Source organism: Hypanus sabinus, unplaced genomic scaffold (genome assembly GCF_030144855.1).
Source record: "Hypanus sabinus isolate sHypSab1 unplaced genomic scaffold, sHypSab1.hap1 H_9, whole genome shotgun sequence".
Classification (NCBI taxonomy): domain Eukaryota; kingdom Metazoa; phylum Chordata; class Chondrichthyes; order Myliobatiformes; family Dasyatidae; genus Hypanus; species Hypanus sabinus.
Genome location: NW_026779050.1, coordinates 35,092 through 49,014, shown reverse-complemented (window position 1 = coordinate 49,014; position 13,923 = coordinate 35,092). Strand labels below are relative to the sequence as shown.

General features: G+C 57.0%; 1 protein-coding gene across 1 annotated transcript in view; it reads left to right on the top strand.

Moving 5' to 3' along the window:
- Positions 1 to 13,923, top strand: part of stx1b (syntaxin 1B) — an 86,031-nt gene that overhangs the window by 51,670 nt on the left and 20,438 nt on the right. The window contains exons 2-5 of the mRNA XM_059958382.1: positions 6,231 to 6,305; positions 9,533 to 9,632; positions 9,967 to 10,041; positions 10,727 to 10,800. Coding sequence (XP_059814365.1) covers positions 6,231 to 6,305; positions 9,533 to 9,632; positions 9,967 to 10,041; positions 10,727 to 10,800 — 324 coding nt within the window. The remainder of the gene's footprint in view (positions 1 to 6,230; positions 6,306 to 9,532; positions 9,633 to 9,966; positions 10,042 to 10,726; positions 10,801 to 13,923) is intronic.

The following is a 13,923-nucleotide window of genomic DNA, read 5'->3' as shown; positions in this document are numbered from 1 at the left end:
CGATCCCTGTGGCACACCACTAGTTACTGACCTCTAATCTAGTAACAAGCCCAGCATCGATCCCTGTGGCACATCACTAGTTACAGGCCTCTAATCTAGTAACAGGCCCAGCATCGATCCCTGTGGCTCACCACTAGTTACTGACTTCTAATCTAGTAACAGGCCCAGCAATGATCCCTGTGGCACGCCACTAGTTACAGGCCTCTAATCTAGAAACAGGCCCAGCAATGATCCCTGTGGCACACCACTAGTTACTGACTTCTAATCTAGTAACAGGCCCAGCACCGATCCCTGTGGCACACCACTAGTTACTGACCTCTAATCTAGTAACAGGCCCAGCACCGATCCCTGTGGCACACCACTAGTTACTGACTTCTAATCTAGTAACAGGCCCAGCACCGATCCCTGTGGCACACCACTAGTTACAGGCCTCTAATCTAGTAACAGGCCCAGCACCGATCCCTGTGGCACACCACTAGTTACTGACCTCTAATCTAGTAACAGGCCCAGCACCGATCCCTGTGGCACACCACTAGTTACTGACTTCTAATCTAGAAACAGCAGGCCCAGCATCTATCCCTGTGGCACACCACTAGTTACAGGCCTTTAATCTAGTAACAGGCCCAGCAATGATCCCTGTGCCACACCACTGATTACAGGCCTCTAATCTTAAATACACTCTTCCCCTACTAACCTCCGCCTCATCCACCAAGCCAATTTTGTGTGCATTTGGCTAGCTGCCCTGGATTCCATGCGAAATTCTGGACCAGCCTATTGTGTGTAACCTTGTCCAAGGCCTTGCTGAAGTTTACCACCCAGCCCTCAGCAATCTTCTCAGTAGTATCTTCAAAACCAAACTGAATCAATATGAGAAACACCACTTCCTACACACTAAGCCATGTTGACTATTCCATATTAGTCCTTGCTTCCAAATTCTGGTGGAACCAGCCGTTCAAATCCACCCCTGTCCCCAGTAACCTCCCGACACTGATCTTAGGCTCACTATCCTGTTGTTCCCTGGCTAGTCCTTGTTAAATAAAGGCAGAACCTTATTTACCCTTCCACCTTCTGGTACCTGATTCAGGATGAAAGATTATGTTGTTTTACGTGCAAGGGACCCTGCAATTTCCTCACTACTTAGTGTCCTTGAAAAGATGCAGAGGAGATTTGCAAGGATGTTGCCTGGATTGGGGAGCATGCCTGATGAGAATAGATTGAGTAAACTCGGCCTTTCCTCCTTGGAGCAACGGAGGATGAGAGGTGACCAGATAGAGGTGTACAAGGTGATGAGAGGCATTGATCATGTGGATAGTCAGAGGCTTTTTCCCAGGGCTGAAATGGCTACCATGAGAGGGCTCAGCTTTAAGGTGCTTGGAAGGAGGGACAGAGGAGATGTCAGGGGTAAGTTTTTTACACAGAGAGTGGTGAGTGAGTGGAATGGGCTGCCAGCAATGGTGGTGGAGATGGATACGATAGGGTCTTGTAAGAGACTCCCAGATAAGTACCTGGAGCTTAGAAAAATAGAGGGCTATGGGTAATCCTGGGTAATTTCTAAGGTAAGGACATGAACAGCACAGCTTTGTGGGCCAAAGGGCCTGTATTGTGCTGTAGGTTTTCTATGCTTCTAGTTTCTATTCCTAAGGGACGTATATACTTTCAAACCACCAGCACCGCTTTGTAATATGAATATGTTCCAACACATCCCACTCATTTCCCACATTCTCTCACCTTCCACTGTACATACAGAAAGAAAATATTCACCTTGCCCATCTCCTGTCATTCCATACAAAGGTGACCATACTGATCATTAAGGGGACCAATTCTCCCTCTTGTTACCCTTTCACCTGCAATATACTTGTCACATCTGTACTCTGGAACATTGACTCACCTGGGAATACAATGGGATCCTTGCTGGGCCTGTTGTTACTAGATCAGAGGCCTGTAACTGGTGGTGTGCCACAGGGATCGGCGCTGGGCCTGCTGTTTCTAGTCATCTATATTAATAACTGAATGAGGATGTAATTGGTAGCTTTACAGCATCGCAGCAGTCGATTTGGTGAACCTTTGCTGCGCTCCCTCCCTGTCAGGTAAGCCCTTCCTGGGTGTGAGGTCCAATTGCGCACAGAATTCTAGGCCAAAGTCACAAAGTTGCGGAGAGGTTCTGCAGGAAAATGGGCCCTTCAGCCCATCTAGTTCACACTGGCCATCAACCACCCGTTTACACTGTTCCTTTATTAGTTCCGATATGGTCTCACCAAGACCGTGTACTGTAGAATGGTAACAAGACATCCTTGCTCTCTGTATTCAAATGCTCCAGTAAAGAGGGCAAGCCTCAGTTTCTCACTGCACCTGTATTTTTGTTTCTGTTGACTGATGGACATCAGCATTTCCCTTCAACACCACGTCTCTTCATCCTGTTCAATGAGCGATGGCTGAGGGGTCCGTTCGCCGTGCACAATGCTGATGTCAAATCCACTGCTCCGTGGTTTGAACAAACGTGGAGGCAGACAACGTTGACCAATAGGAGTAAAAGCTACCTACCACTTCGCAAAGGGTGGAAGTAGGTGGAGGTAGCAAAGGCAGTTGTTGCTTCAGACTCTCTACTCCAGAGAATTTGGACTGGTTCTGGATTCAATCCTGACCTCTGCTGTCTGTGTAAAGTCTGCACCATTCCCCCGTGACAGCGTGGGCACCCCCAACTCCGGGGTTCTCTGGATACCAGTAGCCAGGGCAGGAACCTCCAGTAGGATGACCGTGTACTCGGACACAACGACTTCTACCAACCAAAGGTGTATTGGCCTTGTTTAAACATTTTTTATGATGGCCCCTGCTGGACATTAGGAACTTAAAGTCCTGCTGGTCTACCCCGGAAGTGAGTCACTTGGTGTGGATTGTGCAGCCTGCCTGTGTCTGAGAGGCATCGGAGGAGTGGGTGTGCGAAGAAGCTGTGCGCTATTTGTCTCCCTCGCGTTTCTTTTGAACGCGAGACCCTGTCGGACGTTGTTACTGTGGAAGGTCGCAAGTCCGACCAACCGGTTTATTGGCTGATAGCGGGTGAGCTGCGTGGCCTCGGTCATTACAGAAACTAGGCCAGAAGCCGCAGTGTCACCCAGGGGAAAAAGGCGTCAGAGTCAGTGTGCTCACGGGAGGCGGAGTAGTCAGCATCCGTGCGGGAGCCAGTGTTCACTCGGCAAAAGTCAAGCCGTGTTGTGTTCGACTGCAGACTGCTGCAACTTTCATGGACACAGGGATTAGACTTCATTTCACTGTCATCTTATATACGCTTGCTTTCTTAGATGTGTCTTGTGCTGTGTATGACTATTGGAGCTGTGTTTCGAACCTTTGTGTGGTTGTATTCATGAGAGTTCATGTGTGGTTGAATGACATTTAAACTGAACTTGAACTTGACAACATGTGCTAGATTGGAAAAAACTCCATCCACACTGTCCCATCACTCACTCCCGGGGTCAGACACAGAGTGAATCTTCCTCCACACCGTCCCATCACTCACTCCCGGGGTCAGACACAGAGTGAATCTTCCTCCACACCGTCCCATCACTCACTCCCGGGGTCAGACACAGAGTGAATCTTCCTCCACACCGTCCCATCACACACTCCCAGGGTCAGACACAGAGTGAATCTTCCTCCACACCGTCCCATCACACACTCCCGGGGTCAGACACAGAGTGAATCTCCCTCCATGCTGTCCCATCACACACTCCTGGGGTCAGACACACAGTGAAGCTTCCTCCACACCGTCCCATCACACACTCCCGGGGTCAGACACAGAGTGAATCTTCCTCCACACCATCCCATTACACACTCCCGGGGTCAGACACAGAGTGAATCTTCCTCCACACCATCCCATCACACACTCCCGGGGTCAGACACAGAGTGAATCTCCCTCCACACCGTCCCATCACACACTCCCGGGGTCAGACACAGAGTGAAGCTCCCTCCACACCGTCCCATCACTCACTCCCTGGGTCAGACACAGAGTGAATCTCCCTCCACACCGTCCCATCACACACTCCCGGGGTCAGACACAGAGTGAATCTTCCTCCACACCGTCCCATCACACACTCCCGGGGTCAGACACAGAGTGAATCTCCCTCCATACCATCCCATTGCACTCCCCGGGGTGAGACACAGAGTGAATCTCCCTCCACACCGTCCCATCACACACTCCCGGGGTCAGACACAGAGTGAATCTCCCTCCACACCGTCCCATCACACACTCCCGGGGTCAGACACAGAGTGAATCTTCCTCCACACCATCCCATCACACACTCCCGGGGTCAGACACAGAGTGAATCTCCCTCCATACCGTCCCATCACACACTCCCGGGGTCAGACACAGAGTGAATCTCCCTCCACACCGTCCCATCACACACTCCCGGGGTCAGACACAGAGTGAATCTTCCTCCACACCGTCCCATCACACACTCCCGGGGTCAGACACAGAGTGAATCTCCCTCCATACCGTTCCATTGCACTCCCCGGGGTGAGACACAGAGTGAATCTCCCTCCACACCGTCCCATCACACACTCCCGGGGTCAGACACAGAGTGAATCTCCCTCCACACCGTCCCATCACACACTCCCGGGGTCAGACACAGAGTGAATCTCCCTCCACACTGTCCCATCACACACTCCCGGGGTCAGACGCAGAGTGGATCTCCCTCCACACTGTCCCATCACACACTCCCGGGGTCAGACACAGAGTGAATCTCCCTCCACACTGTCCCAGCACACACTCCCGGGGTCAGACACAGAGTGAATCTCCCTCCACACCGTCCCATCACACACTCCCAGGGTCAGACACAGACTGAAGTTCCCTCCACACCGTCCCATCACACACTCCCGGGGTCAGACACAGAGTGAATCTCCCTCCACACCGTCCCATCACACACTCCCAGGGTCAGACACAGAGTGAATCTCCCTCCACACTGTCCCAGCACACACTCCCGGGGTCAAGCACAGACTGAAGTTCCCTCCACACCATCCCATCACACACTCCCGGGGTCAGACACAGAGTGAATCTCCCTCCATACCGTCCCAGCACACACTCCCGGGGTCAAGCACAGACTGAATTTCCCTCCACACCATCCCATCACACACTCCCGGGGTCAGATACAGAGCGAAGCTCCCTCTACACCATCTCATCGCACTCTCCCAGGGTCAGACAGATGCCCCACCCTATTTATATATGGTCATCCAGTAAGGAGGAGGTATGAAGGGATGAGGATGTCCTTGTTAACTTGCTCCTGGGGGTGGCAAAAACAGCCATCCGTGGGTCTTGGAAACGGTTGGGGGGGGGAGGATCTGCCCGGGTAGACTGGCTGGCAATGTTTAGAGGGTATGTTTGTGCCCCGGTAAATATTGAGAAGGAACACACGCAGTCCACAGCGACCACAGGGGCATTCTGGGACTTTTGTGCTCCGCGGGGGGGTTATTGCCATCGTTGACAGAGATGAAAATGTTTAATGTGTATCGTCTATTTGTAGTGAAGTAATTGTGTGAGTCACTGTTTTGTATATATAGCACTGAATTTGTAATACAGATATTTTGTATTTTTTTTTAAAGGGTTAGACATAGAGTGAAGCTCCCTCTACATGTTCCCGTCACAAACACCCATCGTGAGACTGGCTGAATCTCCCTCCACATTTTCTAATCATATTCTTCCTGTACAGGGATCAGTCAGTGTGCAGATCTCCCCCTGAGAGAGAGGGACTGAGAGACACGGGTCTGAGAGACACTGGTCAGTGTCCAGATCTCCCCCTGAGAGAGAGGGACAGAGAGACACCGGTCAGTGTACAGATCTCCCCCTGAGAGAGAGGGACAGAGAGACACCGGTCAGTGTACAGATCTCCCCTGAGAGAGAGGGACAGAGAGACACCGGTCTGAGAGATACCGGTCAGTGTACAGATCTCCCCCTGAGAGAGAGGGACTGAGAGACACCGGTCAGTGCACAGATCTCCCCCTGAGACAGAGGGACTGACAGACACCGGTCAGTGTACAGATCTCCCCCAAGAGAGAGGGACTGAGAGACACTGGTCAGTGTACAGATCTCCCCCTGCGTCAGAGGGGACTGAGAGACACAGAGATATGCCTGTGTGTTTTAGAAGATTCTGCACCATGACGTGGTCCCTTCCCAAGTTCCAGCTGCAGCCACCTGATCTGAGGTTACTGTGTCTCACCCTCTGACAGTCCCACCTTCTGTGCTGCAGGGCAAGGACAGTGACGATGATGACGAGATCGTTCATGTTGACCGAGACCATTTCATGGATGAATTCTTTGAACAGGTGAGTATCCCAGTGCAGGCAGTGTGCACATTGGCATGCATGTACGCAGGCAGAGGGTGACCATGGCCAACCTGCTTATTTGTGTTTTCAGCACTTGTAGAGGGGGCCAAATGCTGTACAGTTTGAACGGGGGCAGTGGGTTTAGTTTGAGGTCTGGCACAGCTGTGGGGAGAGAGTGGGGCAGTGGGATTAGTTTGAGGAGTGACACCGGTCTGTGGGGAGAGAGTGGGGCAGTGGGATTAGTTTGAGGAGTGACACCGGTCTGTGGGGAGAGAGTGGGGCAGTGGGTTTAGTTTGAGGTCTGGCACAGCTGTGGGGAGAGAGTGGGGCAGTGGGATTAGTTTGGGTACTGACACGGGGCTATGGGGAGAGACGGTAGTGGGATTAGTTTGGGGACTGACATGGGGCTATGGGGAGAGAGTGGGGCAGTGGGATTAGTTTGAGGACTGACACAGGACTATGGGGAGAGAGTGGGGCAGTAGGATTAGTTTGGGGACTGACATGGGGCTATGGGGAGAGACGGTAGTGGGATTAGTTTGGGGACTGACACGGGACTATGGGGAGAGAGTGGGGCAGTGGGATTAGTTTGGGGACTGACATGGGGCTATGGGGAGAGAGTGGGGCAGTGGGATTAGTTTGGGGACTGACACGGGGCTATGGGGAGAGAGTGGGGCAGTGGGATTAGTTTGGGGACTGACATGGGGCTATGGGGAGAGAGTGGGGCAGTGGGATTAGTTTGGGGACTGACACGGGGCTATGGGGAGAGAGTGGGGCAGTGGGATTAGTTTGGGGACTGACACCAGGCTATGGGGAGAGAGTGGGGCAGTGGGATTAGTTTGGGGACTGACATGGGGCTATGGGGAGAGAGTGGGGCAGTGGGATTAGTTTGGGGACTGACATGGGGCTATGGGGAGAGAGTGGGGCAGTGGGATTAGTTTGGGGAGTGACACCGGTCTGTGGGGAGAGAGTGGGGCAGTGGGATTAGTTTGGGGACTGACATGGGGCTATGGGGAGAGAGTAGGGCAGTGGGATTAGTTTGGAGACTGACATGGGGCTATGGGGAGAGAGTGGGGCAGTGGGATTAGTTTGGGGACTGACACTGGGCTATGGGGAGAGAGTGGGGCAGTGGGATTAGTTTGGGGACTGACATGGGGCTATGGGGAGAGAGTGGGGCAGTGGGATTAGTTTGGGGACTGACACCGGTCTGTGGGGAGAGAGTGGGGCAGTGGGATTAGTTTGGGGACTGACATGGGGCTCTGGGGAGAGACGGCAGTGGGATTAGTTTGGGGCTGACATGGGGCTATGGGGAGAGAGTGGGGCAGTGGGTTTAGTTTGGGGACTGACATGGGGCTATGGGGAGAGAGTGGGGCAGTGGGATTAGTTTGGGGACTGACATGGGGCTCTGGGGAGAGACGGCAGTGGGATTAGTTTGGGGCTGACATGGGGCTATGGGGAGAGAGTGGGGCAGTGGGATTAGTTTGGGGACTGACACCGGTCTATGGGGAGAGAGTGGGGCAGTGGGATTAGTTTGGGGACTGACACGGGGCTATGGGGAGAGAGTGGGGCAGTGGGATTAGTTTGGGGACTGACACGGGGCTATGGGGAGAGAGTGGGGCAGTGGGATTAGTTTGGGGACTGACATGGGGCTATGGGGAGAGAGTGGGGCAGTGGGATTAGTTTGGGGACTGACATGGGGCTATGGGGAGAGAGTGGGGCAGTGGGATTAGTTTGGGGACTGACACGGGGCTATGGGGAGAGAGTGGGGCAGTGGGATTAGTTTGGGGACTGACAGAGGGCTATGGGGAGAGAGTGGGGCAGTGGGATTAGTTTGGGGACTGACACTGGGCTATGGGGAGAGAGTGGGGCAGTGGGATTAGTTTGGGGACTGACACGGGGCTAAGGGGAGAGAGTGGGGCACTGGGATTAGTTTGGGGACTGACACCGGTCTATGGGGAGAGAGTGGGGCAGTGGGATTAGTTTGGGGACTGACATGGGGCTATGGGGAGAGAGTGGGGCAGTGGGATTAGTTTGGGGACTGACATGGGGCTATGGGGAGAGACGGCAGTGGGATTAGTTTGGGGACTGACATGGGGCTATGGAGAGAGAGTGGGGCAGTGGGATTAGTTTGGGGACTGACACGGGACTATGGGGAGAGAGTGGGGCAGTGGGATTAGTTTGGGGACTGACATGGGGCTATGGGGAGAGAGTGGGGCAGTGGGATTAGTTTGGGGACTGACACCGGTCTATGGGGAGAGAGTGGGGCAGTGGGATTAGTTTGGGGACTGACATGGGGCTATGGGGAGAGAGTGGGGCAGTGGGATAAGTTTGGGGACTGACATGGGGCTATGGGGAGAGAGTGGGGCAGTGGGATTAGTTTGGGGACTGACACCGGTCTATGGGGAGAGAGTGGGGCAGTGGGATTAGTTTGGGGACTGACATGGGGCTATGGGGAGAGAGTGGGGCAGTGGGTTTAGTTTGGGGACTGACATGGGGCTATGGGGAGAGAGTGGGGCAGTGGGATTAGTTTGGGGACTGACATGGGGCTATGGGGAGAGAGTGGGGCAGTGGGATTAGTTTGGGGACTGACATGGGGCTATGGGGAGAGAGTGGGGCAGTGGGATTAGTTTGGGGACTGACATGGGGCTATGGGGAGAGAGTGGGGCAGTGGGATTAGTTTGGGGACTGACACCGGTCTATGGGGAGAGAGTGGGGCAGTGGGATTAGTTTGGGGACTGACATGGGGCTATGGGGAGAGAGTGGGGCAGTGGGATTAGTTTGGGGACTGACATGGGGCTATGGGGAGAGAGTGGGGCAGTGGGATTAGTTTGGGGACTGACACGGGGCTATTGGGAGAGAGTGGGGCAGTGGGATTAGTTTGGGGACTGACATGGGGCTATGGGGAGAGAGTGGGGCAGTGGGATTAGTTTGGGTACTGACACGGGGCTATGGGGAGAGACGGTAGTGGGATTAGTTTGGGGACTGACATGGGGCTATGGGGAGAGAGTGGGGCAGTGGGATTAGTTTGGGGACTGACACGGGGCTATGGGGAGAGAGTGGGGCAGTGGGATTAGTTTGGGGACTGACATGGGGCTATGGGGAGAGACGGCAGTGGGGTTAGTTTGGGGACTGACATGGGGCTGTGGGGGGAGAGGGAGCAGTGGGATTGGACCGGGAAGAGAATAGGGCTGAGGGGATGAATTCCTAATCCGGGTCTGGTCTGGTTCCAGGTGGAAGAAATCCGCGGCTGCATTGAGAAACTGTCAGAAGACGTGGACAAAGTCAAGAAACAGCACAGCGCCATCCTCGCCGCCCCCAACCCAGACGACAGTACGTGTAACGCTACCGGCGGTGGGAGCTGCTGCGGACAATGGGCATGGACACTGTGCACGTTCACCCCCTCCCCACCCCAGCCCCCGCCTGGGATCTCCTCCTCGTTGTTCTCCACCCTTCCCCGACACTCTCTCTTCGCCGCCCCATCCCGTTGCTCCGTCCTCTGCTACCTCCCACTCGCCAGATGAGGAAGGCCTGCTCCTCCCCCGCTCGCCCTCCCCCCAATCTCCACGACCCCTCCACCATCCCCCATCTCCCCCTCCCTGTTCCCCCTCACCTTCCCGGTCAGTGTGTGGCACCGTGTTTAATCCTCCGCCCGGTCTTTGCACAGAAATCAAACAGGACCTCGAGGATCTCACGGCCGACATCAAGAAAACTGCCAACAAGGTCCGCTCCAAGTTAAAAAGTGAGTGAGTATATTAATCTTCACCTCAGGATCGTGCCTCCGCCCACCCTGGACAGGGCACACCCCCACCCTCAATCCGTCCGCTGGACTCGAGGAGCTTCAGGGACTCTCCTACCTCCCACCCTGGTCGGGGCAGACCCCCATCCCACCCCGTCTACTGCCCACGGTACCCTTCTACATACCTGGAAGGGACTGGGATTGCAGACACTGTCCCCCACCCTGTCCTGCCCCGACCCTCCTTCCACTCTGACCCGAGGGAAGGTGGAGGAATGTGGAGAACAAACACTTAGCGGAGGCAGAGGGAGTGCAGGGGGAATACAGGACGCAGACCACAGTCTTTGTCACCAAAGCAAAGTGAGGGAGGGGTGTCTGTTGGTTGGGGGCAAATGCTGGCATGGTATGAACTGTCTTGGGAGGGGTGGGCAAGGCTCCCAGACAGCAATACCCCGTTCTTAGGGAAGAAGGGATCTGGGCTCTGCAAATCTTCCCTTGAGACAACAGGGGAGAGATTGGACGGGACAAGAAGTAGAGATGGACTTGGGGCATCAGGAAGCTGCTCCCATTCTGTCCCAATGCCCTGAGACCAGGCTCGGGAATGAACCAGGCCCTGGGCCCTCCAATTCCTGAATGCTGCTGCTGAGATCTGCGGACAATAACTAATCACTGAAGCTTTCTGTCCCACCAGCCATCGAGCAGAGCATTGAGCAGGAAGAAGGGCAGAACCGATCTTCCGCAGATCTGCGCATTCGGAAAACTCAGGTAGATAATACGTGTTGTACTTGTCCTTCCCTCCCCGACCCTCCACCTGGGACTCGGCATCAGACATTCTGTCCCCTCCTCGACCCTCCACCTGGGACTCGGCGTCCTTCCCTCCCCTCCCCGACCCTCCACCTGGGACTGGGCATCAGACACTCTGTCCCCTCCCTGACCCTCCACCTGCGACTCGGCGTCCTTCCCTCCCCTCCCCGACCCTCCACCTGGGACTCGGCATCAGACACTCTGTCCCCTCCCCGACCCTCCACCTGGGACTGGGCATCAGACACTCTGTCCCCTCCCCGACCCTCCACCTGGGACTGGGCATCAGACACTCTGTCCCCTCCCCGACCCTCCACCTGGGACTCGGCATCAGACACTCTGTCCCCTCCCCGACCCTCCACCTGGGACTCGGCGTCCTTCCCTCCCCTCCCCGACCCTCCACCTGGGACTGGGCATCAGACACACTGTCCCCTCCCCGACCCTCCACCTGGGACTGGGCATCAGACACACTGTCCCCTCCCCGACCCACCTGGGACTCGGCGTCCTTCCCTCCCCTCCCCGACCCTCCACCTGGGACTGGGCATCAGACACACTGTCCCCTCCCCGACCCTCCACCTGGGACTGGGCATCAGACACTCTGTCCCCTCCCCGACCCTCCACCTGGGACTCGGCATCAGACACTCTGTCCCCTCCCCGACCCTCCACCTGGGACTGGGCGTCCTTCCCTCCCCTCCCCGACCCTCCACCTGGGACTGGGCATCAGACACACTGTCCCCTCCCCGACCCTCCACCTGGGACTCGGCGTCCTTCCCTCCCCTCCCCGACCCTCCACCTGGGACTCGGCATCAGACACTCTGTCCCCTCCCCAACCCTCCACTGTCCCCTCCCCGACCCTCCACTGTCCCCTCCCCGACCCTCCACCTGGGACTGGGCATCAGACACACTGTCCCCTCCCCGACCCTCCACCTGGGACTGGGCATCAGACACTCCGTCCCCTCCCCGACCCTCCACCTGGGACTGGGCATCAGACACTCTCCCCTCCCCGACCCTCCACCTGGGACTGGGCATCAGACACACTGTCCCCTCCCCGACCCTCCACCTGGGACTGGGCATCAGACACTCTGTCCCCTCCCCGACCCTCCACCTGGGACTTGGCACCAGACACTCTGTCCCCTCCCCGACCCTCCACCTGGGACTGGGCATCAGACACTCTGTCCCTCCTCGACCTTCCACCTGGGACTCGGCGTCCTTCCCTCCCCTCCCCGACCCTCCACCTGGGACTGGGCATCAGACACTCTGTCCCCTCCCCGACCCTCCACCTGGGACTCGGCATCAGACACTCTGTCCCCTCCCCGACCCTCCACCTGGGACTGGGCATCAGACACTCCGTCCCCTCCCCGACCCTCCACCTGGGACTGGGCATCAGACACTGTCCCCTCCCCGACCCTCCACCTGGGACTGGGCATCAGACACTGTCCCCTCCCCGACCCTCCACCTGGGACTCGGCATCAGACACTCTCCCCTCCCTGACCCTCCACCTGGGACTGGGCATCAGACACTCTCCCCTCCCCGACCCTCCACCTGGGACTGGGCATCAGACACTCTCCCCTCCCCGACCCTCCACCTGGGACTCGGCATCAGACACTCTGTCCCCTCCCTGACCCTCCACCTGGGACTCGGCATCAGACACTCTGTCCCCTCCCTGACCCTCCACCTGGGACTGGGCATCAGACACTCTCCCCTCCCCGACCCTCCACCTGGGACTCGGCATCAGACACTCTGTCCCCTCCCCGACCCTCCACCTGGGACTCGGCATCAGACACTCTGTCCCCTCCCCGACCCTCCACCTGGGACTGGGCATCAGACACACTGTCCCCTCCCCGACCCTCCACCTGGGACTCGGCATCAGACACTCTGTCCCCTCCCCGACCCTCCACCTGGGACTCGGCACCAGACACACTGTCCCCTCCCCGACCCTCCACCTGGGACTCGGCGTCCTTCTCTCCCCTCCCCGACCCTCCACCTGGGACTCGGCGTCCTTCCCTCCCCTCCCCGACCCTCCACCTGGGACTCGGCATCAGATACACTGTCCCCTCCCCGACCCTCCACCTGGGACTGGGCATCAGACAGTCTCCCCTCCCCGACCCTCCACCTGGGACTGGGCATCAGACACATTGTCCCCTCCTCGACCCTCCACCTGGGACTGGGCATCAGACACATTGTCCCCTCCTCGACCCTCCATGGTCCACCCTCGACCCTCTCACCCTGATCGATCCAGACATCGGACACACCGTCCCCTCTCACCCCGATGGGACCGGACATCGGACACTCCGTCCCCTCTCACTCTGACGGGACCAGACATCAAACACACCGTCCCCTCTCACCCCGATGGGACCGGACATCGGACACACCGTTCCCTCTCACCCCACGGGACCGGACATTGGACACACTGTCCCCACTCACCCCACGGGACCAGACATCGGACAAACCATCCCCTCTCACCCCGATGGGACCGGACATTAGACACACCGTCCCCTCTCACCCCACCGGACTGGACATCGGACACCCAGTCCCCTCTCACCCCGATGGGACCGGACATCGGACACACAGTCCCCGCTCACCCCGATGGGACCGGTCATTAGACACACCATTCCCTCTCACCCCGATGGGACCGGACATCGGACACACAGTCCCCTCTCAACCCACGGGACGGGACATCGGACACACCGTCCCCTCTCACCCCACGGGACGGGACATCGGACACACCGTCCGCTCTCACCCTGACGGGACCGGACATCGGACACACTGTCCCCTCTCACCCCGATGGGACCGGACATCGGACACACCGTCCCCTCTCACTCTGACGGGACCAGACATCGGACACACCGTCCCCTCTCACTCTGACGGGACCAGACATCGGACACACCATCCCCTCTCACTCTGACGGGACGGGACATCGGACACACCATCCCCTCTCACCCCATGGGACCGGACATCGGACACACCGTCCCCTCTCACCCTGATGGGACCAGACATCGGACACACCGTCCCTCTCACCCCACGGGACCGGACATCGGACACACCGTCCCCTCTCACCCTGATGGGACCGGACATCGGACACACCGT